The sequence below is a fragment of the Trachinotus anak genome, unplaced genomic scaffold, assembly GCF_046630095.1.
Source record: "Trachinotus anak isolate AG129_WGS33_773 ecotype Australia unplaced genomic scaffold, CSIRO_AGI_Tana_v1 ptg000023l, whole genome shotgun sequence".
In the NCBI taxonomy this organism is placed as follows: Eukaryota; Metazoa; Chordata; class Actinopteri; order Carangiformes; family Carangidae; genus Trachinotus; species Trachinotus anak.
Window position 1 is genome coordinate 9,381,835 of NW_027273874.1, and position 26,876 is coordinate 9,408,710.

At 43.0% G+C, this 26,876-nt stretch overlaps 4 protein-coding genes across 8 annotated transcripts; 1 reads left to right on the forward strand and 3 right to left on the reverse strand.

The window, feature by feature from the left end:
- Positions 1-583: 583 nt before the first annotated feature.
- On the reverse strand, positions 584-7,090 carry LOC139607198 (zinc finger protein 664-like). Of its 2 annotated transcripts, XM_071459902.1 has the most exons (3): positions 6,793-7,090; positions 874-1,787; positions 584-789 (listed from the first exon to the last, which is right to left on the reverse strand). In XM_071459902.1, exons 1-3 carry the CDS (start codon positions 7,025-7,027, stop codon positions 730-732), a joined length of 1,209 nt encoding a protein of 402 aa, XP_071316003.1. In that variant the 5' UTR covers positions 7,028-7,090; the 3' UTR covers positions 584-729. The 2 variants fall into 2 exon arrangements, with proteins under 2 accessions (XP_071316003.1, XP_071316002.1); XM_071459901.1 differs by having other exon boundaries at positions 584-1,787.
- A 111-nt stretch (positions 7,091-7,201) lies between these two features.
- On the reverse strand, positions 7,202-14,271 carry LOC139607197 (zinc finger protein 664-like). Of its 3 annotated transcripts, none has more exons than XM_071459899.1 (3): positions 13,950-14,271; positions 9,064-9,497; positions 7,202-8,979 (listed from the first exon to the last, which is right to left on the reverse strand). In XM_071459899.1, the coding sequence occupies exons 1-3, from the start codon at positions 14,182-14,184 to the stop codon at positions 8,440-8,442; spliced, it is 1,209 nt and encodes a 402-aa protein (XP_071316000.1). In that variant the 5' UTR covers positions 14,185-14,271; the 3' UTR covers positions 7,202-8,439. The 3 variants fall into 3 exon arrangements, with proteins under 3 accessions (XP_071316000.1, XP_071315999.1, XP_071315998.1); XM_071459898.1 differs by having other exon boundaries at positions 7,202-8,499; positions 8,584-9,497; positions 13,950-14,268; XM_071459897.1 differs by having other exon boundaries at positions 7,202-9,497; positions 13,950-14,266.
- Positions 14,272-14,465: 194 nt separating this feature from the next.
- Positions 14,466-18,407, forward strand: LOC139607195 (zinc finger protein 626-like). 2 transcript variants are annotated; one of them, XM_071459893.1, is made up of 4 exons: positions 14,466-14,790; positions 15,559-15,649; positions 16,350-16,480; positions 16,884-18,407. In XM_071459893.1, the coding sequence occupies exons 1-4, from the start codon at positions 14,556-14,558 to the stop codon at positions 18,023-18,025; spliced, it is 1,599 nt and encodes a 532-aa protein (XP_071315994.1). In that variant the 5' UTR covers positions 14,466-14,555; the 3' UTR covers positions 18,026-18,407. The 2 variants fall into 2 exon arrangements, with proteins under 2 accessions (XP_071315994.1, XP_071315995.1); XM_071459894.1 differs by lacking the exons at positions 15,559-15,649; positions 16,350-16,480.
- Positions 18,408-18,907: 500 nt separating this feature from the next.
- LOC139607216 (zinc finger protein basonuclin-2-like) lies at positions 18,908-26,174 on the reverse strand. Its single transcript, XM_071459935.1, has 6 exons — positions 25,979-26,174; positions 23,582-23,751; positions 23,439-23,504; positions 22,696-23,109; positions 21,612-22,203; positions 18,908-20,422 (listed from the first exon to the last, which is right to left on the reverse strand). The coding sequence occupies exons 1-6, from the start codon at positions 26,100-26,102 to the stop codon at positions 19,647-19,649; spliced, it is 2,142 nt and encodes a 713-aa protein (XP_071316036.1). The 5' UTR covers positions 26,103-26,174; the 3' UTR covers positions 18,908-19,646.
- Positions 26,175-26,876: the final 702 nt, after the last annotated feature.

The window sequence follows — 26,876 nt, forward strand, 5'->3', positions numbered from 1 at the left end:
CAACTCCCATGATCCCACGCTATTTGACAACATCACCCAAAGCTGTCTTTTGTTATTGTTTTGCCTGAGAGACTTCCAGCAGCAGAAGTTACAGACTGAGCATTTAACTGAATGTCAGTGAGATCAGTGATACTTCTTTTGCAGATTTGCAGTTGGGGTTCATTGTCCCTGACCTCTACTGTACCCTATGGTGTGACATTAAACATGTGAATGTGAAAAAAGTCAATGATACACAGTTGAGGTTAATCATTTTATTGATTGATATTAATGGATCCTACCTGCAGAATGAATTGTGGTTGGAATCAAACTTAATATCAAAAAGTTCAAAAACAAGAGACACACATATTTTGAACTAGTAAATATGCTCAATGGCCAGTGTCCGGGTTCCGATGGACCCTTGCCGGTGTCCTTAATAAAGACTGAATGAATGAATGAATGAATGAATGAATGAAAGAAAGCAACAACACACACCAGACTTCAGACAAAAAAAATCTAAATTCATAAAAAAAACCAAAGATACATTCAGTTGTCAAAAATCTTTTTTACATTAAATGGGAAAAGTAATTTAGTGTACATTCTCAAATATTAAAAAATGCAAACATGGTGATAAAACCAGGTTAAACAAGTGAAGAAAAGAAAAATGTTGAAGAATGATTAAAGATGTCACAGTTAACTTGTGTGACACTTTCATAGAAACTTCAACACAAAATTTGACCTCTGCTCTGTATTTCACGGCTCCGAAACTGCAGTGGAATGGTTTCTCTGTACAGTATGTCCTCTCATGTGCACCTTAAGAGCATCCTGCCACACAAATTTTTTCCCACACACTCCACAACCATGTGGTTTCTCTCCTGTATGGAGTCTCATGTGCACCTTAAGACCACCCTGCCACGCAAATGTTTTCCCACACACTCCACAACCATGTGGTTTCTCTCCTGTATGGAGTCTCATGTGCAGCTTAAGCTGATCCTTCCGCTTGAATGTTTTCTGGCAAAGACTGCAGCCGAAAGGTTTCTCTTCTCTATGGACTGTCATGTGTCTCTTAATATGTGTCTGCAACTTAAATCTTTTCCCACAAACATCACAACCATAAGGTTTCCCTCCTGTATGGATTTTAATGTGCACTGTAAGTTGCCCCAGTCTCTTAAATCTTTTATCACAAACACTGCAACCAAACGGTTTCTCTCCTGTGTGGACTGTCATGTGTGTCTTAACATGACTCTTCAGCTTAAATCTTCTCCCACAAACATCACAACCATATGGTCTCATCTCTGTGTGGATTCTTGTGTGGCTCCGCAGAGCTAACTTTGTTCTAAATCTTTTCCCACAAACATCACAACCATATGGTCTCACCTCTGTGTGGATTTTCACGTGGCTCTGCAGAGCTAACTTTGTTCTAAACCTTTTCCCGCACTCAGAGCAGCTTAAAGTCTCCTCATCAGTGTCAGATCCTGTATCACTTACATGGACTTCATTAATTTTCAAACCCAACTCAGGTGCTCTGGTCTCCTTCCAATCATCCTCACTGTCTTCAGTCTCAGAGGAGTCTGAGACCTCTTCATCCACATCTGGTTGAAGATGAATATGTGGGCTCTTTACATCGACAGCAGTGAGCGGGACCTTGGTGTCATCAGCCTCCTCCGGCCCTTGAAGCTGCTCTCCCTCCTGACTGGACCAGAGTTCCTCCTGTTCTGCTTTAATGTGTGGGCTCTCTGGGTCCTCCTGATCCAGACCAGGGCTCAACTCAGGAGGAACCTTCTCTTTACTCACCAGCAGATGCTGAACATCTGGAGGGAACAATGACACAAACACACACTCACAGTTTAGACTGAATGTCAGTGAGATCAGTGATGATTCATTTGCAGATTTGCAGTGGTGTTAATGTTGTAAACAAGCAGCAGTGATGGATGAAGTACTCAGGCCCTTTACTTTATTAAAAGCACCAGAACAACAACGTGTAAGTATTTGATTTCACGTTCTGCATTTAAAATTCTACTTAAGACAAAGTATAAAAGCATCAGCAGCTAAGTATCTTCTTCTGAACCTCCACTTTTGTTGCATCTTCATAAAAACATAACGAATGTCCACACAGCAGGAATGTAGTTTAGCGGGTTCTTTACTGGACCATCACCAGCATGGCGGGATAACTACATCAACATGGACTCCCTTCCGGTTCTACTTCTTCTACATTCAACACCAACCTTGACCTCTGCTAATCCACATACGCCCCCTACAGGGCGCTCAGGTACTACAGCCTCAAAAAGGGTGAATTACATATAAAAGACCTGTAACTGCAACTGTTACTCTGTGAGGCACAAACAATAATTATCCTACTATACCACATCTCCTCCGCCTTAGGTTAACAGCTCCTACATGTAAATGAACACTGTATCATACACACAACAAGCATTAACATATGATATTGAAACTTTTTTTTTTTTTTCAAACCTAAACTAGGAACGTATGTCCTTCCAGTGAGATCAGAGCGCATTGTTGCTCTATTTCTGGAAAGATCTCACTCTATCTAACAAAGTCCTTGAGATGCACAGGTGCATGTCTCTCTCTCTGGGAACGTCGCACCACTGGTGCAACCGATCCTGGTTGAACCTGAGTCTCTGGAGCAGGCTGCAAGTCCTGTGGCTCGGACGATGGAGGTTGTGGTGTTATGTCCATCATTGAGGGCAAGAGGCCTTCAGAGTCTGCTTTTCTCTCAGGCAGTGGCTCCAACACGACGTCCGGTTTGCTGGGAACAGTGTCTGCCAATCCTGCTCTAACCTGATCCACGTGTCGTTTCAAGGTGTGACAATTCCCGATGGTGACGGTGTATGACACTGGACCTGATGAGCTTGTGCCGTCAGCTGGGATCCACTTTGGACCGCAGGAGTAGTTTCTGACAAACACATTGTCCCCTGGTGCAAAACTTCTCAGTCTTTTCTTTGTGTCATGATTTTTCTTCTGTTTCAGTTGCTTTTGCTGCACTTTTATTTTTACATCAGGCATGAGAATGTCTAAAGCTGATCTCAGTCTCCGTGACATCATCAACTCTGCAGGTGACAAGCCTGTTGTTGTATGCGGTGTGATGCGATAACTGAACAGAAATCTTGATAGTCTGGTTTGTAGTGTGTCACCTTTTATTTTCTTCATCCCCTCCTTGAAGGTTTGGACCGCCCTCTCGGCCAGACCATTGGAGGAAGGGTAGGAAAGGTGCTGACCTCACATGATCAATGGCATTTTGTTTCATGAAAGTCTCAAATTCAGCACTGGTGAAACATGTTCCATTGTCTGAGACTAGCATTTTAGGCAGACCAAACACACTAAAACTCTGTCGCAGTTTCTCAATTGTAGCCTGTGATGTAGCCGATTTCACAGGGTAAATGTCCATCCACTTGGAATGAGCATCGACAATGAGTAGAAACATCTCCCAACGGATGGGCCCTACGTAGTCCACATGGATCCTGGACCATGGCGACTCAAGCCACTCCCAGGGTTGTAATGGTGCAGTGGGTGTTGACTTGTGATGTTTTTGACACTCCTCACATGACTGCACTTCTCTCTCAATGTTCTCATCCATACCTGGCCACCATACATATGACCTCGCCAAACCTTTCATTTTTGACATGCCGGTATGAGTCTGGTGCAAGAGTTTCAGTATTTTGTCTCTGCCTTTGGTGGGGATAATTACTCTGGCTCCCCAGAGCACACAGCCATCCCTCACACTCAGTTCCATCTTTCTTTGTTGATTTGGCTTGAAGCAAACATCTGTCTGTGCAGGCCAGCCTTTTAAGGTGTATTCATGGACTTGGGACAAGATGACATCCTTAGCTGTCCAGCGTTTGATTTGTGTAGTGTCAACCAGTGTGTCATCCAGTACATCCATCATCAATACTTGTTCAGTCATTTCTTTTTCAGGTGCTGTTTCTGACACCGGCAATCTGCTGAGCGCATCCCCATTTGCATGTTGTTTGCCTGGCTTGTACACAATGTTGTACTCATAGGCGCTTAGTGTCACAGCCCATCTTTGAACTCTCGGTGAGCCCATCTGAGGTATAGGCTTTTTAACATTGAAGAGAGAGATCAGCGGCTTATGATCTGTATAAATAGTGAAAACTCTGCCATACAGGTATTTGTGAAATTTCTTGATGCCAAATATTACAGCTAAGCCTTCCTTGTCATACTGAGAATACCTTTTCTCAGTAGGTGAGAGTGTGCGTGACATGAACCCCAAGGGTCGTTCAGTGCCATCATCCATTTTGTGTGACAATACGGCGCCCACACCGTATGAAGAAGCATCACATGAGAGAACTAACTCTCAGTCAGACGAGTAATGAACTAACACATCTGCTGAATTGAGCAGATTCTTTGATTTCTGGAAAGCTTCCTCTTGTTTCTTTTGCCATGTCCAGCTCACATCATGTCTTAAAAGTTCGTGCAGGGGAGCTAACAGGGTTGCCAGGTTGGGAAGGAATTGGTTGTAGTAGTTCAATAAACCTTAGTATGGTTTGAGTTCGGTAACATTTGTGGGAGTAGGGGCATCCATGAGGGCTTTAACTTTCTTCTCTACAGGATGGAGCCCCTGTGCGTCCACTATGTGCCCTAAGTATTCCACTTCTTTTTGCATGATGGGGCACACTTACTTCTTTTCAACCGCAAACCAGCCTCCTCCAACCTTGACAACACCTCATCCAGATTCTGCAGGTGGTCTGCCTCATCCACCCCGCTCACCAAAATGTCATCTAAGTACACCACTACTTGAGGTATCCCTTTTAAGAGACCTTCCATTGTCCTCTGAAATATGGCTGGCGCAGATGCCACTCCAAAAGGCAGTCTGTTGTACGTGAACAGCCCCCGGTGTGTGTTCACTGTCACATACTTTTTGGATTCATCATTCAGGAGTATTTGTTGGTAGGCGTGGCTCATGCCCAATTAGGGGACTGCTTTCCTCCAGAAAGTGCTGCAAACAGGTCCTCCATTCTGGGTGTTGGATACTGTTCCAGGGAAGCCACTGTATTTACAGTAAGCTTGTAATCTCCACACAGCCTTATAGTCCCTGTTGGCTCCAGAATTGGTACAACCGGCGCCGCCCATTCAGCATATTTCACTGGCGAGATGATGCCTTCTTTCAACAGTCTGTCTATTTCCTCGTCTACTTTTGCTTGCATGGCAAAGGGAACAGATCGTGGACGGAAGAAACGTGGGGGGGCATCATGTTTCACATGACTGGTAGCTTTGGTGCCTTTCAGGGTGCCCCTTGAACACATCCTCATGTTTATTTAACATTTGCTGTCGTGGCTTTTCTATTCTATAGATATAGAATATTTTCTATTGTCTTGACCTGGTGCACTTTTCTGGCTTTACGACTGTTTTTTTATTTCTCTCCAGTCCAGACATATTTCCTGTAGCCAGCCTCGTCCTAGCAAGCTGGGGCCGTCTCCTTCGACCACCACGAGAGGCAGATTCCTTTCCTGCTGCTTGTATTTGACTCTGACAAGTGTTGCTCCGATCACCTTAACAGGATCCCCTGTGTAAGTTTCCAGCTTCATTTTCATGGCCCTCAGACTAGGGGGTTTGGTGTGTTTCCATGTTCCTTTGAATGTCTCTTCATTCATTACTGTTAAGCAACATCCAGTATCAATTTCGAAATTGACATCTTTTCCATTAAGTTGCATTTCTGCAGTGTAGGGGTCTACTTTTCTCAGGCACACCACACTCCGGGCCCTGATCTGTACAGCTTGCCATGATGCTCTTGTGTGCACTGGATGCAGGGGTCCTCTTCTCAACTATCACTCTTTGTTTCATCCTCTGCATCGTGTACTTTGTGAGAACGATAATGTGAACTCTGCTTTGTCTCCTTCTTTATTTTTACAAATCCACGCAGCTCCGCCACGTGACTGTGTCATTGGGCTCGCGGGTGCGGGAGTCAAATTTGTACCTTTGCACAGTTTCACTGGGTTTTGGGTCGAAGTGATTCTTCATCAGGAGTACCAGCTCTGGGAAGGTTTTGTCCTCGGGCTGAGCATCAGGCTGTAGGTTGCTGCTCCGAGGACACTCACCAGTTTAGCTCTTTGTTTTCCCGCCTCGTTAATTCCACTGGCCGGCTTCCTTCCCCCAAAAACCACCTCGTCGCCCCCTACAGGGCGCTCAGGTACTACAGCCTCAAAAAGGGTGAATTACATATAAACGACCTGTAACTGCAACTGTTACTCTGTGAGGCACAAACAATAATTATCCTACTAAACCTCCACTTTATTTGAAGAAGCACTGCAACACCCTCCATCCAAAGTCTGAACCAGGAACTTATCCGCAGAACTCCACCCCCGAACTGTGCTGTTCATATTTCTCTATCATAATGTTGAAGTCTGTATGTGAGGAACACATGGTTCAACACCTGCACCTTAAACGGTGGTGTCTGTCCATGAATTCGGGATGCAACATCACCACAAAGCAGCAAGATGTGTGGGGAAAATAACCGTGAATGTGCGGACTTCTGTGATCAACAGAGCCGGCCCCAGCTAAACGCTGCAGAAGAAGCCGAGCTCCAAAACAGAGGAATATGAGGATCATTTCAATCATCAGGTTAAATCATGACCTCGTTGGTCGATTACAACAAGGCAGGTTTGAAGAGTAGGTCACCTTGATTAAAGAACCGTCTCAATATCTGTAATTTCACGTACGCGTTTCCATATAGACAAGTAAACGTTAAATTACAGGATATTTAAATGTAGTTCGGCGTGAAGGTTTCAGTGTTTTGCTGTTTCTGAATTCATTTTTTTACTCCAAAACACCAACACTCACCGGTTTTGTTGAGTATGACCCGAGGCTGCAGAGCAGCTTCCAGCAGTCTCCTCTGCCGGGCGATCTCGCGTCTGAAGCCCGAAGCCTCCTCCTCGTACTCGGCTACGATTCTGTCCACGGCCGCTAAGATTTCCTGGGAGGCGGCGGCGAGTCTCTCGGTGACGAATCCTCTCAGAACCTCGGCTTTAGACATTTCCCTCGGACTCTCGGTCGAGTCCGCGGCGTCTCTCCTCATCCAGCCACAGGTTCAGAGCTGTTTGGAAAGAGCGAATCCCGCCAGCGACCGGACCGGTCCTTCGTAGAGGGACACGCTTCCGGTTTGGTGCGTGCACAAATGTCATCCGAGTAGAAACCGAGATCTTCGCCAATAGTTCCCATGTCCGTCTTCTTTCATCGTTTAAAAGACAATTCCACTCAAACTTGATCAGAAATCGGTGTTTCAAAAAGAATGTAAAATCATAACATTTGGTTCGACAGCAAATGTAACTGTATATTTATATATAAATAATTGTATTATAAAGTAACTGCTTCACAGTAGAAACAAAGCTAATTTCTCTGGCTGATGTGATTCAATGAACCCTGCACCGCTCCTGCTACAGCAGCAGTTAGCATGAGGGCTGCAGGCTGCCTGTCTTATCCTGTCATCACATCTATGGTGAAGAATGAGTTCTAGTTTTAATCCAAAGCAAAGACACAAACACTTTTGCTCTCAATGGACAAAGTCACACTACGCACAGCAGACATAAGAGAAAAACACATCAAGTCAGACTATCATAATACTTCCACTTCATATTAAACAGGTCTGTTTATTGTGGAGAGAAGATAATTCAGCTCCAGGTAAAAACTTCCTGAACCTCTGACACTGAAGGAATCCAAACTGAGAAGTTTCCAGCAATGGAGGAGAAGACAACAACTCCCATGATCCCACGCTATTTGACAACATCACCCAAAGCTGTCTTTTGTTATTGTTTTGCCTGAGAGACTTCCAGCAGCAGAAGTTACAGACTGAGCATTTAACTGAATGTCAGTGAGATCAGTGATACTTCTTTTGCAGATTTGCAGTTGGGGTTCATTGTCCCTGACCTCTACTGTACCCTATGGTGTGACATTAAACATGTGAATGTGAAAAAAGTCAATGATACACAGTTGAGGTTAATCATTTTATTGATTGATATTAATGGATCCTACCTGCAGAATGAATTGTGGTTGGAATCAAACTTAATATCAAAAAGTTCAAAAACAAGAGACACACATATTTTGAACTAGTAAATATGCTCAATGGCCAGTGTCCGGGTTCCGATGGACCCTTGCCGGTGTCCTTAATAAAGACTGAATGAATGAATGAATGAATGAATGAATGAATGAATGAAAGAAAGCAACAACACACACCAGACTTCAGACAAAAAAAATCTAAATTCATAAAAAAAACCAAAGATACATTCAGTTGTCAAAAATCTTTTTTACATTAAATGGGAAAAGTAATTTAGTGTACAATCTCAAATATTCAAAAATGCAAACATGGTGATAAAACCAGGTTAAACAAGTGAAGAAAAGAAAAATGTTGAAGAATGATTAAAGATGTCACAGTTAACTTGTGTGACACTTTCATAGAAACTTCAACACAAAATTTGACCTCTGCTCTGTATTTCACGGCTCCGCAACTGCAGTGGAATGGTTTCTCTGTACAGTATGTCCTCTCATGTGCACCTTAAGAGCATCCTGCCACACAAATTTTTTCCCACACACTCCACAACCATGTGGTTTCTCTCCTGTATGGAGTCTCATGTGCACCTTAAGACCACCCTGCCACGCAAATGTTTTCCCACAAACACCACAACCATGTGGTTTCTCTCCTGTATGGATTCTCATGTGCAGCTTAAGCTGATCCTTCCGCTTGAATGTTTTCTGGCAAAGACTGCAGCCGAAAGGTTTCTCTTCTCTATGGACTGTCATGTGTCTCTTAATATGTGTCTGCAACTTAAATCTTTTCCCACAAACATCACAACCATAAGGTTTCCCTCCTGTATGGATTTTAATGTGCACTGTAAGTTGCCCCAGTCTCTTAAATCTTTTATCACAAACACTGCAGCCAAACGGTTTCTCTCCTGTGTGGACTGTCATGTGTGTCTTAACATGACTCTTCAGCTTAAATCTTCTCCCACAAACATCACAACCATATGGTCTCATCTCTGTGTGGATTCTTGTGTGGCTCCGCAGAGCTAACTTTGTTCTAAATCTTTTCCCACAAACATCACAACCATATGGTCTCACCTCTGTGTGGATTTTCACGTGGCTCTGCAGAGCTAACTTTGTTCTAAACCTTTTCCCGCACTCAGAGCAGCTGAAAGTCTCCTCATCAGTGTCAGATCCTGTATCACTTACATGGACTTCATTAATTTTCAAACCCAACTCAGGTGCTCTGGTCTCCTTCCAATCATCCTCACTGTCTTCAGTCTCAGAGGAGTCTGAGACCTCTTCATCCACATCTGGTTGAAGATGAATATGTGGGCTCTTTACATCGACAGCAGTGAGCGGGACCTTGGTGTCATCAGCCTCCTCCAGCCCTTGAAGTTGCTCTCCCTCCTGACTGGACCAGAGTTCCTCCTGTTCTGCTTTAATGTGTGGGCTCTCTGGGTCCTCCTGATCCAGACCAGGGCTCAACTCAGGAGGAACCTTCTCTTTACTCACCAGCAGATGCTGAACATCTGGAGGGAACAATGACACAAACACACACTCACAGTTTAGACTGAATGTCAGTGAGATCAGTGATGATTCATTTGCAGATTTGCAGTGGTGTTAATGTTGTAAACAAGCAGCAGTGATGGATGAAGTACTCAGGCCCTTTACTTTATTAAAAGCACCAGAACAACAACGTGTAAGTATTTGATTTCACGTTCTGCATTTAAAATTCTACTTAAGACAAAGTATAAAAGCATCAGCAGCTAAGTATCTTCTTCTGAACCTCCACTTTTGTTGCATCTTCATAAAAACATAACGAATGTCCACACAGCAGGAATGTAGTTTAGCGGGTTCTTTACTGGACCATCACCAGCATGGCGGGATAACTACATCAACATGGACTCCCTTCCGGTTCTACTTCTTCTACATTCAACACCAACCTTGACCTCTGCTAATCCACATACGCCCCCTACAGGGCGCTCAGGTACTACAGCCTCAAAAAGGGTGAATTACATATAAAAGACCTGTAACTGCAACTGTTACTCTGTGAGGCACAAACAATAATTATCCTACTATACCACATCCCCTGGTGCAAAACTTCTCAGTCTTTTCTTTGTGTCATGATTTTTCTTCTGTTTCAGTTGCTTTTGCTGCACTTTTATTTTTACATCAGGCATGAGAATGTCTAAAGCTGATCTCAGTCTCCGTGACATCATCAACTCTGCAGGTGACAAGCCTGTTGTTGTATGCGGTGTGATGCGATAACTGAACAGAAATCTTGATAGTCTGGTTTGTAGTGTGTCACCTTTTATTTTCTTCATCCCCTCCTTGAAGGTTTGGACCGCCCTCTCGGCCAGACCATTGGAGGAAGGGTAGGAAAGGTGCTGACCTCACATGATCAATAGCATTTTGTTTCATGAAAGTCTCAAATTCAGCACTGGTGAAACATGTTCCATTGTCTGAGACTAGCATTTTAGGCAGACCAAACACACTAAAACTCTGTCGCAGTTTCTCAATTGTAGCCTGTGATGTAGCCAATTTCACAGGGTAAATGTCCATCCACTTGGAATGAGCATCGACAATGAGTAGAAACATCTCCCAACGGATGGGCCCTACGTAGTCCACATGGATCCTGGACCATGGCGACTCAAGCCACTCCCAGGGTTGTAATGGTGCAGTGGGTGTTGACTTGTGATGTTTTTGACACTCCTCACATGACTGCACTTCTCTCTCAATGTTCTCATCCATACCTGGCCACCATACATATGACCTCGCCAAACCTTTCATTTTTGACATGCCGGTATGAGTCTGGTGCAAGAGTTTCAGTATTTTGTCTCTGCCTTTGGTGGGGATAATTACTCTGGCTCCCCAGAGCACACAGCCATCCCTCACACTCAGTTCCATCTTCCTTTGTTGATTTGGCTTGAAGCAAACATCTGTCTGTGCAGGCCAGCCTTTTAAGGTGTATTCATGGACTTGGGACAAGATGACATCCTTAGCTGTCCAGCGTTTGATTTGTGTAGTGTCAACCAGTGTGTCATCCAGTACATCCATCATCAATACTTGTTCAGTCATTTCTTTTTCAGGTGCTGTTTCTGACACCGGCAATCTGCTGAGCGCATCCGCATTTGCATGTTGTTTGCCTGGCTTGTACACAATGTTGTACTCATAGGCGCTTAGTGTCACAGCCCATCTTTGAACTCTCGGTGAGCCCATCTGAGGTATAGGCTTTTTAACATTGAAGAGAGAGATCAGCGGCTTATGATCTGTATAAATAGTGAAAACTCTGCCATACAGGTATTTGTGAAATTTCTTGATGCCAAATATTACAGCTAAGCCTTCCTTGTCATACTGAGAATACCTTTTCTCAGTAGGTGAGAGTGTGCGTGACATGAACCCCAAGGGTCGTTCAGTGCCATCATCCATTTTGTGTGACAATACGGCGCCCACACCGTATGAAGAAGCATCACATGAGAGAACTAACTCTCAGTCAGACGAGTAATGAACTAACACATCTGCTGAATTGAGCAGATTCTTTGATTTCTGGAAAGCTTCCTCTTGTTTCTTTTGCCATGTCCAGCTCACATCATGTCTTAAAAGTTCGTGCAGGGGAGCTAACAGGGTTGCCAGGTTGGGAAGGAATTGGTTGTAGTAGTTCAATAAACCTTAGTATGGTTTGAGTTCGGTAACATTTGTGGGAGTAGGGGCATCCATGAGGGCTTTAACTTTCTTCTCTACAGGATGGAGCCCCTGTGCGTCCACTATGTGCCCTAAGTTTTCCACTTCTTTTTGCATGATGGGGCACACTTACTTCTTTTCAACCGCAAACCAGCCTCCTCCAACCTTGACAACACCTCATCCAGATTCTGCAGGTGGTCTGCCTCATCCACCCCGCTCACCAAAATGTCATCTAAGTACACCACTACTTGAGGTATCCCTTTTAAGAGACCTTCCATTGTCCTCTGAAATATGGCTGGCGCAGATGCCACTCCAAAAGGCAGTCTGTTGTACGTGAACAGCCCCCGGTGTGTGTTCACTGTCACATACTTTTTGGATTCATCATTCAGGAGTATTTGTTGGTAGGCGTGGCTCATGCCCAATTAGGGGACTGCTTTCCTCCAGAAAGTGCTGCAAACAGGTCCTCCATTCTGGGTGTTGGATACTGTTCCAGGGAAGCCACTGTATTTACAGTAAGCTTGTAATCTCCACACAGCCTTATAGTCCCTGTTGGCTCCAGAATTGGTACAACCGGCGCCGCCCATTCAGCATATTTCACTGGCGAGATGATGCCTTCTTTCAACAGTCTGTCTATTTCCTCGTCTACTTTTGCTTGCATGGCAAAGGGAACAGATCGTGGACGGAAGAAACGTGGGGGGGCATCATGTTTCACATGAATGGTAGCTTTGGTGCCTTTCAGGGTGCCCAACTCGTCTTTGAACACATCCTCATGTTTATTTAACATTTGCTGTCGTGGCTTTTCTATTCTATAGATATAGAATATTTTCTATTGTCTTGACCTGGTGCACTTTTCTGGCTTTACGACTGTTTTTTTTATTTCTCTCCAGTCCAGACATATTTCCTGTAGCCAGCCTCATCCTAGCAAGCTGGGGCCGTCTCCTTCGACCACCACGAGAGGCAGATTCCTTTCCTGCTGCTTGTATTTGACTCTGACAAGTGTTGCTCCGATCACCTTAACAGGATCCCCTGTGTAAGTTTCCAGCTTCATTTTCATGGCCCTCAGACTAGGGGGTTTGGTGTGTTTCCATGTTCCTTTGAATGTCTCTTCATTCATTACTGTTAAGCAACATCCAGTATCAATTTCGAAATTGACATCTTTTCCATTAAGTTGCATTTCTGCAGTGTAGGGGTCTACTTTTCTCAGGCACACCACACTCCGGGCCCTGATCTGTACAGCTTGCCATGATGCTCTTGTGTGCACTGGATGCAGGGGTCCTCTTCTCAACTATCACTCTTTGTTTCATCCTCTGCATCGTGTACTTTGTGAGAACGATAATGTGAACTCTGCTTTGTCTCCTTCTTTATTTTTACAAATCCACGCAGCTCCGCCACGTGACTGTGTCATTGGGCTCGCGGGTGCGGGAGTCAAATTTGTACCTTTGCACAGTTTCACTGGGTTTTGGGTCGAAGTGATTCTTCATCAGGAGTACCAGCTCTGGGAAGGTTTTGTCCTCGGGCTGAGCATCAGGCTGTAGGTTGCTGCTCCGAGGACACTCACCAGTTTAGCTCTTTGTTTTCCCGCCTCGTTAATTCCACTGGCCGGCTTCCTTCCCCCAAAAACCACCTCGTCGCCCCCTACAGGGCGCTCAGGTACTACAGCCTCAAAAAGGGTGAATTACATATAAACGACCTGTAACTGCAACTGTTACTCTGTGAGGCACAAACAATAATTATCCTACTAAACCTCCACTTTATTTGAAGAAGCACTGCAACACCCTCCATCCAAAGTCTGAACCAGGAACTTATCCGCAGAACTCCACCCCCGAACTGTGCTGTTCATATTTCTCTATCATAATGTTGAAGTCTGTATGTGAGGAACACATGGTTCAACACCTGCACCTTAAACGGTGGTGTCTGTCCATGAATTCGGGATGCAACATCACCACAAAGCAGCAAGATGTGTGGGGAAAATAACCGTGAATGTGCGGACTTCTGTGATCAACAGAGCCGGCCCCAGCTAAACGCTGCAGAAGAAGCCGAGCTCCAAAACAGAGGAATATGAGGATCATTTCAATCATCAGGTTAAATCATGACCTCGTTGGTCGATTACAACAAGGCAGGTTTGAAGAGTAGGTCACCTTGATTAAAGAACCGTCTCAATATCTGTAATTTCACGTACGCGTTTCCATATAGACAAGTAAACGTTAAATTACAGGATATTTAAATGTAGTTCGGCGTGAAGGTTTCAGTGTTTTGCTGTTTCTGAATTCATTTTTTTACTCCAAAACACCAACACTCACCGGTTTTGTTGAGTATGACCCGAGGCTGCAGAGCAGCTTCCAGCAGTCTCCTCTGCCGGGCGATCTCGCGTCTGAAGCCCGAAGCCTCCTCCTCGTACTCGGCTACGATTCTGTCCACGGCCGCTAAGATTTCCTGGGAGGCGGCGGCGAGTCTCTCGGTGACGAATCCTCTCAGAACCTCGGCTTTAGACATTTCCCTCGGACTCTCGGTCGAGTCCGCGGCGTCTCTCCTCATCCAGCCACAGGTTCAGAGCTGTTTGGAAAGAGCGAATCCCGCCAGCGACCGGACCGGTCCTTCGTAGAGGGACACGCTTCCGGTTTGGTGCGTGCACAAATGTAATTTGCTGTTGAACCAAATATTATATTATTTAAATATTATCAAATATTTCAAATTCTTTTTGAAACACCGATTTCTGATCAAGTTTGAGTGGAATTGTCTTTTAAACGATGAAAGAAGACGGACATGGGAACTATTGGCGAAGATCTCGGTTTCTACTCGGATGACATTTGTGCACGCACCAAACCGGAAGCGTGTCCCTCTACGAAGGACCGGTCCGGTCGCTGGCGGGATTCGCTCTTTCCAAACAGCTCTGAACCTGTGGCTGGATGAGGAGAGGCGCCGCGGACTCGACCGAGAGTCCGAGGGAAATGTCTAAAGCCGAGGTTCTGAGAGGATTCGTCACCGAGAGACTCGCCGCCGCCTCCCAGGAAATCTTAGCGGCCGTGGACAGAATCGTAGCCGAGTACGAGGAGGAGGCTTCGGGCTTCAGACGCGAGATCGCCCGGCAGAGGAGACTGCTGGAAGCTGCTCTGCAGCCTCGGGTCATACTCAACAAAACCGGTGAGTGTTGGTGTTTTGGAGTAAAAAAATGAATTCAGAAACAGCAAAACACTGAAACCTTCACGCCGAACTACATTTAAATATCCTGTAATTTAACGTTTACTTGTCTATATGGAAACGCGTACGTGAAATTACAGATATTGAGACGGTTCTTTAATCAAGGTGACCTACTCTTTAAACCTGCCTTGTTGTAATCGACCAACGAGGTCATGATTTAACCTGATGATTGAAATGATCCTCATATTCCTCTGTTTTGGAGCTCGGCTTCTTCTGCAGCGTTTAGCTGGGGCCGGCTCTGTTGATCACAGAAGTCCGCACATTCACGGTTATTTTCCCCACACATCTTGCTGCTTTGTGGTGATGTTGCATCCCGAATTCATGGACAGACACCACCGTTTAAGGTGCAGGTGTTGAACCATGTGTTCCTCACATACAGACTTCAACATTATGATAGAGAAATATGAACAGCACAGTTCGGGGATGGAGTTCTGCAGATAAGTTCCTGGTTCAGGATGTAACAGTCTATAGCAGAACACGTTTGACAGACTCCACAAGTTCTACTATCGTAACAATAGTATTGATACTAGTCTCACTCCTTCTACTAATCATGAGGATCATAATAACAATGACTGTGATTCATGTGTGTTCAGTTTTTATGCACAGTTGGTTTTAACACTTCTGCTCAAGAGTTTCCAAATGAAATCCTCCCAATCACAAACACATTCACCAATGTTAATTGGAAAGAAATGATTTCTGTCTTTTGTTCAGGTGCAAAGTGCAGCAGAAGCTTCAGCCATGTTGAGGAAGAGGAGGGTGAAGATGAGGATGTCAGGAACCTGGATCAGAAGAGTTCATCAAGGTTCCTACATAAACAGCTTTTGTTGTCATTATCATTTTGCCAACATGAGTGAGACATGATGAACTGCTCTGTTATATTTAAGTTCATGTCTGAACCAAATATTATCTGACACATTTTCATTGTATGAAGCTGATTGACTTGAAACTAAAAGGACGACAGCCCAACTGGTGTATGAAGTCGACATCGCAGCTGCTAATATTAGATCAGAAATCTTATTCTCCACCATTTTGATGGCAAAAAATGATAATAATTTAAAAAAAACAACCCAATGTTCATATTTAAAAATGCACAATAACAGCTAAAGCATAACACCACCACACTGTTACTGTGATGAAATGTGTAATGGAGCTTTCCTTTTATTTTGGATCATGTCTTGATATTAGCTAATTCTATAATTCAAATGTGAAACGAACTATAGTCAGGACATAATTAAAATGCAGAAAGCCAGTTCATCTTTAGGATGCACATTGTAAATAAAAAGCTAATTTCATATTCAGCTTCATCATCATTGTGTCAGATTTTATTCTGAAAGTCTTTTCATTTTCAAACATGAATGTCAACATTATTATTTTAATCATGTGACACATTTCCACATTAACAGAAAATGAATCCTCAGTTTTATTGAGTAATGACATTTATTTTATGATATTGGCAGCTGTGGACTTGTGTAATTAACCTGCTGCTCATCTTCATCTCTCAGGTCTTTTTCCTCCAGAGATCAGTTTGAGCAGAGGAATCGCAGCAGACCTCAGATCAGTGAAACTCAGAAACACATGGACGTCAGGATCCACATCCTGGAGGACCCACAGATCACGGTGCTTTCAAAAAATGGTAATTAAAAAAGTTAAATTAATATAAATTTCATGAGAACTTATGAGTATGAGTGAAAATGAAAGATTATCTCTGGACTGTGCACCTGGTTTTAAGGGTCACTTCACCCAAATTACAAAAGCACCCAAATGTCAGAGAAGTTGCCAAAAGCAAATTGTCTGACATTTACAAATAATTTAGAAATTTTTCACTGGAGACTTTGGATGGAGGGTGTTGCAGTGCTTCTTCAAGTCACGTTGTTGTTCTGGTGCTTTTAATAAAGTAAAGGGCCTGATTACTTCATCCATCACTGCTGCTTGTTTACAACATTAACACCACTGCAAATCTGCAAATGAATCATCACTGATCTCACTGACATTCAGTCTAAACTGTGAGTGTGTGTTTGTGTCATTGTTCCCTCCAGATGTTCAGCATCTGCTGGTGATTAAAGAGGAGGTTCCTCCTGAGTTGAGCCCTGGTCTGGATCAGGAGGACCCAGAGAGCCCACACATTAAAGAGGAACAGGAGGAACTCTGGTCCAGTCAGGAGGGAGAGCAGCTTCAAGGGCCGGAGGAGGCTGATGACACCAAGGTCCCGCTCACTGCTGTCGATGTAAAGAGTGAAGATGATGAGGAGAAGCCTCAGTCCTCACAGCCTCCTCCAAGCCAAAGTGAGGAGAGCAGAGAGGCAGAGCCTCCGGACAGCAGCTCAGCTGAACAGATGGAGGCAGAATCTGATGGAGAGGACTGTGGAGGATCTGAACCAGCCAGGAACTCAGATCCGCATATTCATCTTCAACCAGATGTGGATGAAGAGGTCTCAGACTCCTCTGAGACTGAAGTCAGTGATGACGATGATTGGAAGGAGACCAGAGCACCTGAGTCGGGTTTGAAAATGAATAAAGTCCATGTAAGTGATACAGGATCTGACACTGATGAGGAGACTTTCAGCTGCTTTGAGTGCGGGAAAAGATTTAGAACAAAGTTAGCTCTGCAGAGCCACGTGAAAATCCACACAGAGGTGAGACCATATGGTTGTGATGTTTGTGGGAAAAGATTTAAGCTGCAGAAACTTGTGAAGGCACACATGACAGTCCACACAGAAGAGAAACCGTTTGGTTGCAGTTTTTGTGGAAAAAGATTTAAGAGACAGGGAGACCTTACAGAGCACATTAGAATCCATACAGGAGGGAAACCATATGGTTGTGATGTTTGTGGGGGAAGATTTAAGCTGAAGAAACATGTTAAGGCACACGTGGCAGTCCATAAAGGAGAGAAACCTTATGATTGTGACGTTTGTGGGAGAAGATTTATGAAGCAGGGTCATCTTACACTGCACATGAGAGGCCACACAGGGCAGAAACACTTTGGCTGCAGTTTTTGCAAGAAAACATTCAAGCGGAGGGATCATCTTAAGATACACATAAGAATCCATACCGGAGAGAAACCACATGGTTGTGGTGTTTGTGGGAAAACATTTGCGCGGCAGGATCATCTTAAGGTGCACATGAGAGGCCATATTGTACAGAGAAACCATTCCACTGCAGTTTCTGTGGCAGACAATTAATGTATCATGAAAACAGCAACAGAAATTTGAAGACATGTCAACAGAAATACATCAGTGAGGTTGTGCAGAGTTGCTGTTTGAGCTGAACTGTAAGAGCTCATTATGGGAGCATTGAAATGCAGAGCAGAGGTAAAATCTACAGTTGAAGTTTCTATGAAAGTTTACTGTAACATCTTTAGTTATTCTTCAACATTTTTATTTTCTTCTCTTGTTTAACCTGATTTTATCACCATGTTTGCATTTTTGAATATGAAGTATTGAAAATGTACAGTAAATTACTTTTGCTGTTTCATGTAAAGATTTCTTTTGACAATTTAATGTATTTTTGGTTGTGAAACAAATTGAGATGTAATTTTTTTATGAATTCAGAATTTTTTTGTCTGAAGTCTGGTGTGTATTGTTTCATTCATTCATTCATTCTTTATTAAGGACACAGACGAGGGTCCATAGTCAGTTACAACAAGACCGATTTCAAGAGTAATTCTCCTTCAACAATGAACCGTTTGTTTCTGTAATTTCAGATCTAGGCCCTTTGCAAGTTTGTTGATAACCAGGTAAATGTTTGTAAATTGTGCAATATTTACATTTAATTTGACTTGAAGTTTCTGAATTAGATTTTTCAGCCAAAAACTCAATACTCAACCGGTTTTGTTGAGTATGACCCCAGGCAGCAGAGCAACTTCCAACAGCCTCCTCTGCCGGTCGATCTCGTCTGAAACCTGAAGAATTAAGAGAAGCTAAATAAAAGAGTTTTAAGATTTGAACAGTCCTAGAAAAAAAAATCCACTCCACAAATATATCTGAAAAAAAAACAATAAACAAAAAACCAAAACTAGAAAATAATACATATAATTCTCTTATATATAATTTATTTGTTGAAGTTCTAATCAGGACAGGAAATAGAAATAGAATAAAATAGAACAGAAATATAACAATACATCCTCAGTGGTAATAACTGTGGAAAAATTATTAATACAGAATATTTCTTCATCATACATTTTAAAGTATCAGCATCTTGATGTACAAATCCACTACAAAATCCCATATGTTCTGTGAGTGGGGAGGACAGAGGGACAGTCAGGGACAGGCCCATTTAGATCAAAGCTTGTTAAACTTTGCCTGGGAGAGGAGATATTAATAAATTATTAATTATTACATTTAAATTACATCTTTGTAACAGTATGTTTCAGGTTTTTATACAACGACATCTGGACAATGAGCTGTGGGTTATCTCCACACCGAACAGCCTCCTCAGCATGTAAGGGTTGGGTAATGCTTGAAAACAAGTACTTTGTATGATATATATTTCAACAGCTTTGGATGACAAAGTGTTTGTAGTTGTTCCAAACTTTCACTATGGGAATAACAACACATATTTTCCGACAGTCTCTCCTTATATCTGATGTCTACTGATAATGTGTACTGATAACGTTAGCTAACATTAGCATTTAATTGTAGCCATCACTCAAAGGACAGTGCAAGATCGATTTGAATTGTGACAAAATTGTCTGAAATAAAGTAAAGAAAGTCTAAACCAATGTTACACTGACTTTACCTCATGTTTATTCCTGAATGTACAGTTTTAAGAATTCGCTACTGAGCAATAAAACACTTCAGACCATCAGCACTCGTCCTCTTCCTTGTTACTCCTCCCCTCAAACTCTCTTTCTATTTTCACTGGCATGCTCGACTTTCTGGGCTTCTTCTTTGGCATGGGGTCACCTGACTCCCATTGTCGCTGCTGATTGGTTAGGTCTCCTCTTTTTCCTTCTGTGCAACCATACTGTGGTATCACTGCAGTAAAGGAAACATGATCCGGGACTGGGGCAGGTGCAGTGTGGTTGGTGTTGAGGCTCATCGGGTGTCGACAGTGTTCTGTTTGCTCTGCCACAGGGGTAACCAGGTTGGTAAGGGAGGGAGATGAGCCCAGTGAAGAAGTACTGTGAGCTGGGAGGAGGGGAGGATGAGGCGGAACCTGGGCCTGCAGGTTGGACTTGTAGGTGGGGTCACTCTGGTTCTTGTTGGTGTCCAAGACAAGGGGTTGAGGAGAAGGAGGACAGGAGTCAATTTTAGGGGAAAGGTTGTGCTGGTTGCCACGTTGGGGGTTTGGCTGAGCGTTCAACCCATTTGTAAGGGTTTGTATGTGCCCTAATGTGTGTGCACTGTCATCCTGTTGCCAAAGTGTGTTGTTGATCTCTTTTTCCCTTTTGTGTGGTTCAGAGTGTGTGTTTCTGTGGGTATGTGCATCTCTGCTGGCTCCAGTGTGTAGACGTGGGTTTGGGTTAGCGCTGTGACGGTTTCGGCTTCGCAGGGAGCTGAAGACCATGGTGCAGCCTGCCACCGTGCACCGATGTTTGATCTTCAGGTGGACAGCATTGTAGTGGATCTTCAGCGTTCCTGCAAAAATACAAAACAAAAGTGGTGCTGTTGTTAAGTTGGTAACATCACACAGCAGCTATTTCAGAGCAAGAAACTACCTGTAAGAGTCAGCCAAACCACATAAGTCATGACAATGACAGTTGAGATTCTTCTCTGACAAACACATCCAAACACCACTGTTTTCCAATTTTCTGTGTAAAATGTATTTTTGTTTATTACCTGTGTCAGCATTTCCTCATTTAGAGAAACAAATGAGAGAATAACAGCAGGGAAATATGGTGGAAATATGGTAGAGTCCCAAAATAAGCTCGTTGGCACAAGACACAAGATCAACAAAGGACCTTGATTTTCGACCACATTTCTCAGCATTTTGTCAAATCCAGTTTTCTCTTTTTAAGGTTGAGATAGAGCATCTTTTTTGTTTTTTTCATGAACTAAAACATGCACAAACAAAACAACTGACACATTTATTGCTGCAAAATACAGATTCAAATTTGTGTCAGTGATTGATGTTACAAAGAAAAGAAAGTATACACAAAAGAATGGGCTCTTGAATTGAACCCTGTGGAGCCAGAGGACATAAGATTACTGGAGTATGTATGTATACTGAAATGTGACAGAACCTCAACAACTCTACCACCCCTATTCCCTCTGCAGGCCTCACAAAAGGTTATGTTGCTTGTGTAACTGTTTTATTGGGAGGATCTTGATTGTCCAGCTTTACCTAAAAAATACAGGTAGTTAAATAAGGATAAAGGATGGGATCTGTAATTCCTTCCAATACACCCCAAGATCATTGGAGGACCTCTAACTGAACCTTTTAGAACCCTAGGAGGTAAGATCAGCAGAGAACATCAAACTCAACTCTGTAGAAAAGGAACAAGATCTGTAGCAGGTCTGGAATTGAATCCTGTGGTAGTTCAAGAAATAGTATCAGCAGAGAATCTCAACGTGATCCCTGTGGAACCCGAAGACATAAGATTAGTAGAAGATTTTAACCCAGACCATGGAAAATCCCAAGCCAGCGGACCAGAAAAGAACCTCCAATTGAACACTGTGGAGCCCCAGGCACCAGACCACCAGAGGACCTCAAACCCCTGTAGTACTCAAAGATCCAAGATCAGTGGCAGACCTGTAATTGAACCATGTGGAATCTGTAGACAAAAGATCAGTAGAGAATTTGATATTGCACAAATCCCATTCCTACCTTTGTCATAGAAGCTTTTTCCACAAACACCACAGCAGACCCTCCCCTTCCGACCTCCTGAGGGAGAAGGAGAAGGCAGGGAGCAGGGTGTAGATGGGAGAGGATGGAGGGAGGAAGACGAGGATGGAAGAGGATGGAGGGAGGAAGAAAATGAGGAGGCAGGAAGAGGACAGAGGAAGGAGGAGGAGAAGGATGGGAGAGGATGAAAGGAGGAAGGAGAGGAGCCTTGCACTTTCTGGCAAATCTTTGGAGGTGAGGAGGAAATCAATGGATGGAGTGAGGAAGACATAGGATTAAATGAAGAGTTTAAAGAGGGAGAGAGTGAGGAGGTGTTCTCCTGTTTGGCCATGCCGCGGAGAGGGTCAAAATCTTGGTCGCTGTGGATGCGAGAGTTCAGATGCCATTGTGAGCGGGCTGTGTTCGGCCTGTCAGGGTCCGCTTTGATTTTTAAAGCCAGTTCACTTTTGGATAGCAGCAAATTTTGATCATTCTCTTGCGCTCCTCTACCTCTGTCCTGCTTGTGTCTCCCAGCGAGTTTGGTCCCATTGGGCTTTTTTAAGCATTGTGTTAGCTTCGTAGGAGGGACAAGATCCTGGTAAAAGAAAAACAAGTGGGAGGGGGGTCAAGTCAGAAGAGAGAACAGATTCTTAGATTTTTATCCAGAGAGCCCTGATCTCAACATCATGGAGTCAGTCTTGGAATACATGAGGAGACAGAAGAAACCGCAAGTTCTCCAAGATGCTTGAAACAACCTACTGGCCAAGTACCTTAAAAAACTGCAAGCAAGTTTACTGAGGAGAACTGATGCTGCTACAAAAGCAAATGTGGTCAAATCAAATACAGTTTAACACACTTTATATGAGGTCAACTGATAAATAAAAGCTATTTATGGCATTACTTTTGAAAGCATCTGCACTTTACTTTTCGTGCCCAAATCTCCTGCACCATATCTCCACATCCTGGTGGCAGGATGTAATTACGAAGATTTCTAGTTATGGAAAAAGGAAGCTTAAGAGGCCCTGTGCTGAAAAACATAGTGGTGTAGTCAGACTGCTTGAAAGAATATGTAATTTAATTTAATGACCTTTGTGGGAGAAACCAAACACTGCAAGGCAGAGCTTGGAAAATGGAAAGGCAGAAGCAAAGACAGTCCACCCGGAAGGTTTTCAAAATGATGGACGCTGTCGTTGCAGTCAGCCAGACTGCCTCTCTCAAAATGGCAGACACCATTCACCAAACATGAATCTCCTATTGATTTCCTGACTGTCCCTGGTGTTCCTCCGTTGTGTTCGATGAATGTGCTGATGTTTGAAGGGCAGCTCTTCGAGATGCGCTTTAGCTCGGGATCAGCCAGGTAACTGACAGCTGCCAGGCACTGAAGCGTCATCAGCTCAACAATAGAGCGGGTTTCTCCGAAACGAAGAAACTGTTTGAGGATAAGCAACTCTTCTTCAGGAGTCACCATCGTCCAGCAGTCCAACACTTTCCCACTGCGATACTGGAGAGGAGGAAAAACATTAACCTAAATTTTACCAAAAGAAAAACTCAGTTTGTGAATGGCAATAATTAACCATCAAGCACTGGTTTTGAATACGCAAGTTTTCAAGTTTATCATTAGGTTTTTAATTCACTTTTAGTTACCCCTCAAGCTGAAGCTGTTTTTTCACTTAAACCATATATAACATATTACATCAGATGGCAAACCTCCAATATATTAGATTCAGTTGTTAATCCTACACTCGGTATCTATAAATCTTATTTTTAACGTCAGACCCAACATTATAAATAACATGTAACATTGTAAAGTATTCACACTCAAGTGTTTACCTGCAGCATGTACCCTCTAACATAATCTCCCAAACTCCAGCCCAGTGTGTGGAGTATGTGGCCGACCTGAAAAAGACATCAAACTGTTAACATTGAATGTAATGAATTGCTCCATTTCATCCCTACCAGATAACAAGATGTACCTGCTCTGTAGTCAGGATGCTGTAGAGTCGGTCCAATAGTATCTTCAGGCGAACAGGAATGGCTTGAGCTCCGTACAGAACCAGGGAGCTCAGGTCAAACACCAGCCCAGGCAGGGCCACCTCCACTGGGCCACAGTTGGAGGAAGGCTGAGCCTGTAGCTTCTCCAAGGCTGGAGAGAAAGAAGGAGACAATTAATTACACTCATTATACATATATATCATTATACAACTAAAAATACTTTACAAATTTGATATTTTAAAAAATACCAATGATTACCCACTCAGTTAAAACTTTGAAAGTAAAATGAGGAAAATTGAGAACGGTTTCAATAGCCTAAAAAAAAAAAAAAGGTGCAGTAGATAAAAATGCAACAACACTTTAACAGGAAAAATATTTTCCAGCAATTTTTTCTCAAACTCTTCTAAAATGACCTAAAATTAGCTTTTAATCGCTAGGAAATTACATTAGTTGCAACAGTTAGTAATCCCAGCTCATTATATTATAGTCTGTTTGTAGTTTTTAACAAAATCTAGGAAATCATTGAGTGAGTAAAAACTAATTCATAAACAGATATCAATATTCAATGGTCACAACGTGGATGTCAAAGGCTCACAAAGTTTTGACACACCTGTTACTCTGAGCAACAGCTGTGTGTTTATCATCTATAAAAATGCCACCTAGCTAGACAGGTGTGTGTGTGTGTGTGTGTGTGTGTGTGCAGATGCTCTCTCCAGATGCTCTCTGTGATGTGATGACAGCGACACCTGACTTCATGTCACCGTAGCGACTGCACACATCTGCAGGGTGTTTGTACGAGTAAAGTCCAACGCTGTCAAACTGCTCATTTTCTCTCTCTTTACAGCGTGAACCCTCAAAGTCAACAGAATAACAGCAGTTGGGTTTTTTTTTTGTTTTTTTTTTCAAAGGAGTTTTAAATCGAAAGCAACTGGACTTGGTTATTTGTCTAGGAAGACGTTTCACCTCTCATCCAAGGGAGGGGCTTTCACAAGGCTGATGATGTCACTGGTTCCCTTTGTGCTCCATGTGCCAGCGACAGTCGTTACAGTGACTGTCTTGGTGGAGAGTTGGTTTCCACTTCGTTAGAGCCCTATTGTGTTATAACCACAGTCGTTGGAGTCACATGCCACTTGTGAACAGTTGTTTTTCTTAGAGGTTAAATTGTTGAATCTCCTGGGAAGGGATGGAAGGGCAGCATTGTAAATTGGAGATAGGTGGTGTCTGAGGCCTCCTCCCCTGTTGAGGGATGGTTTCTCTATTTTCACATAGATGGCTTCTTTCACTCCTCTTTCGAACCACCTGTCCTCTCTGTCCAGGATGTGAACCTTGCTGTCCTCAAAGGAGTGGACTTTCTCCTTAAGATGTAAGTGGACAGCAGAGTCCAAGCCTGAGGAGTTAGCTCTCCTGTGTTGGGCCATGCGTTTATGCAGTGGTTGTTTTGTTTCTCCAATGTAGAGGTCTTTGCATTCCTCATTGCATTGGACTGCACACACCAGGTTGCTTTTTCGGGTGTGTGGTGTTCTGTCCTTGGGGTGCACCAGTCTCTAGTGTGTTGCTGGGTTTGAAATACACAGGGATACAGTGTTTGTTGAAGATCCTCCTGAGTTTTTCTGATACCCCAGACACATATGGGATGACTATGTTGTTTCTCTTGTTTGGGTTTTCTTTCTCAACCATTTTGCTACTTTTCTTTCTGGAAGCAGAAGCAGTTTTCACAAAGGTCCAGTTGGGGTAACCACAAGTTGTGAGGGCGCCTCTCAGGTGCTTGTGTTCTACCCTTTGGGCCTGTGAGCTGGTGGGTATGTTATCAGCTCTGTGTTGCAGGGTTCTGATAACACCAAGCTTGTGTTCCAGGGGGTGGTGTGAGTTGAAAAGTAGATATTGGTCTGTATGTGTGGGTTTTCTGTATACCCCAACGTGGAGGCTCCTGTCCTTTTTCATATGGACGTCACAGTCGAAGAAGGGCAGACTATTGTCCTTGACATCCTCTCTGGTGAACTTGATGTTTTTGTCCACTGAGTTAATGTGTTCGGTGAAGCTTGCACCTCTTTGGAGACATTTTGTGGGGGGGGGGGGGGGGGGGGGGGGTTTCAATATTTTGAAAACATGTCCAGAAGAACTTTATTTTGTAGGAACTACAAAGCATAACCATAGCTCTAGTTAGGACCTCACTGAATATTGTTTGTCCTTCCAACACACGTTTGCTGGTTAATTATTGAACTGTGGTAACATTGACATGTTTGAACACATTATGGGGACACAAACCTGGTTGAACACCTACATTGTGGGGACAGAAGTGGTAATCCTTCCAAGTTTAACAAGTTATCTTTAAAACCACTGGTGTCACTACTAATTGTATGTGTATGTGCGTGCCTTACCGTGCACCACCCAGCCATGTCCACAGCGATCACATGACCTGAGTTGGGCACTTCCAGGTTTGAAACACACACAGCTGCAACTGGATACTGTACACCTGATGGACTGGTAAACAGAACAGCACATTAATATTCTTTATATGTTCCTGTTAGTCATCCAGGCTAAAGTTATAGCATGAATTCCCAATCATGATTAATAGTTATTTTTAAAATCTACATATTTTTTGTATCACTTGTAAATGTAAATGCAAACATAAGCTGTAGGATACACATACAAATGCATATATGCAGAACACAAATGCTTTGAATTGTCGAGTTTTGCATCATTTCTAAACACACACACACACAGTCTGTACCTCCTCAGTGTCTGGAGTCATCCTCATGTCTCGGTCCTGCAGTCACAACAGAAACATCAGCTCAGCCACCTGACTGGTCAAATAAAACAGAACCTACCTCTGAGCAGTTGGAGAGTTCAGCCAATTACATTCAATTTATATCATTTTATTTTTTGACTGAACTTTTTTTTAATATTCTAATTTTTTTCTTCATTTGTTTCACTGATAAACAAAGACAAGATTATTTTCTAATTCATCACAAAATCATTCACTAAGAGTGTCAAACTCAAACATTAGTTACTTTAAACTACAAGCTTCATAGTTCTTATTTTTAGATTTTTATTTATTGTTAGCAGTTTATAAATGGTTAAATTATTATTATTATTATTATTATATACTTACTATACTCCTACTGTACCATTTATTATTGCATTTGATAGATAGATAGATTTTTTTAAATAAATCATCTTTTATTTTTTTGTGGCTGTTGCAGACACATACATATCATGCCAAAATAAAATGTTGATGATTGCTGATAAATGGGAGCAGCAGAGCAGAAGCATTTT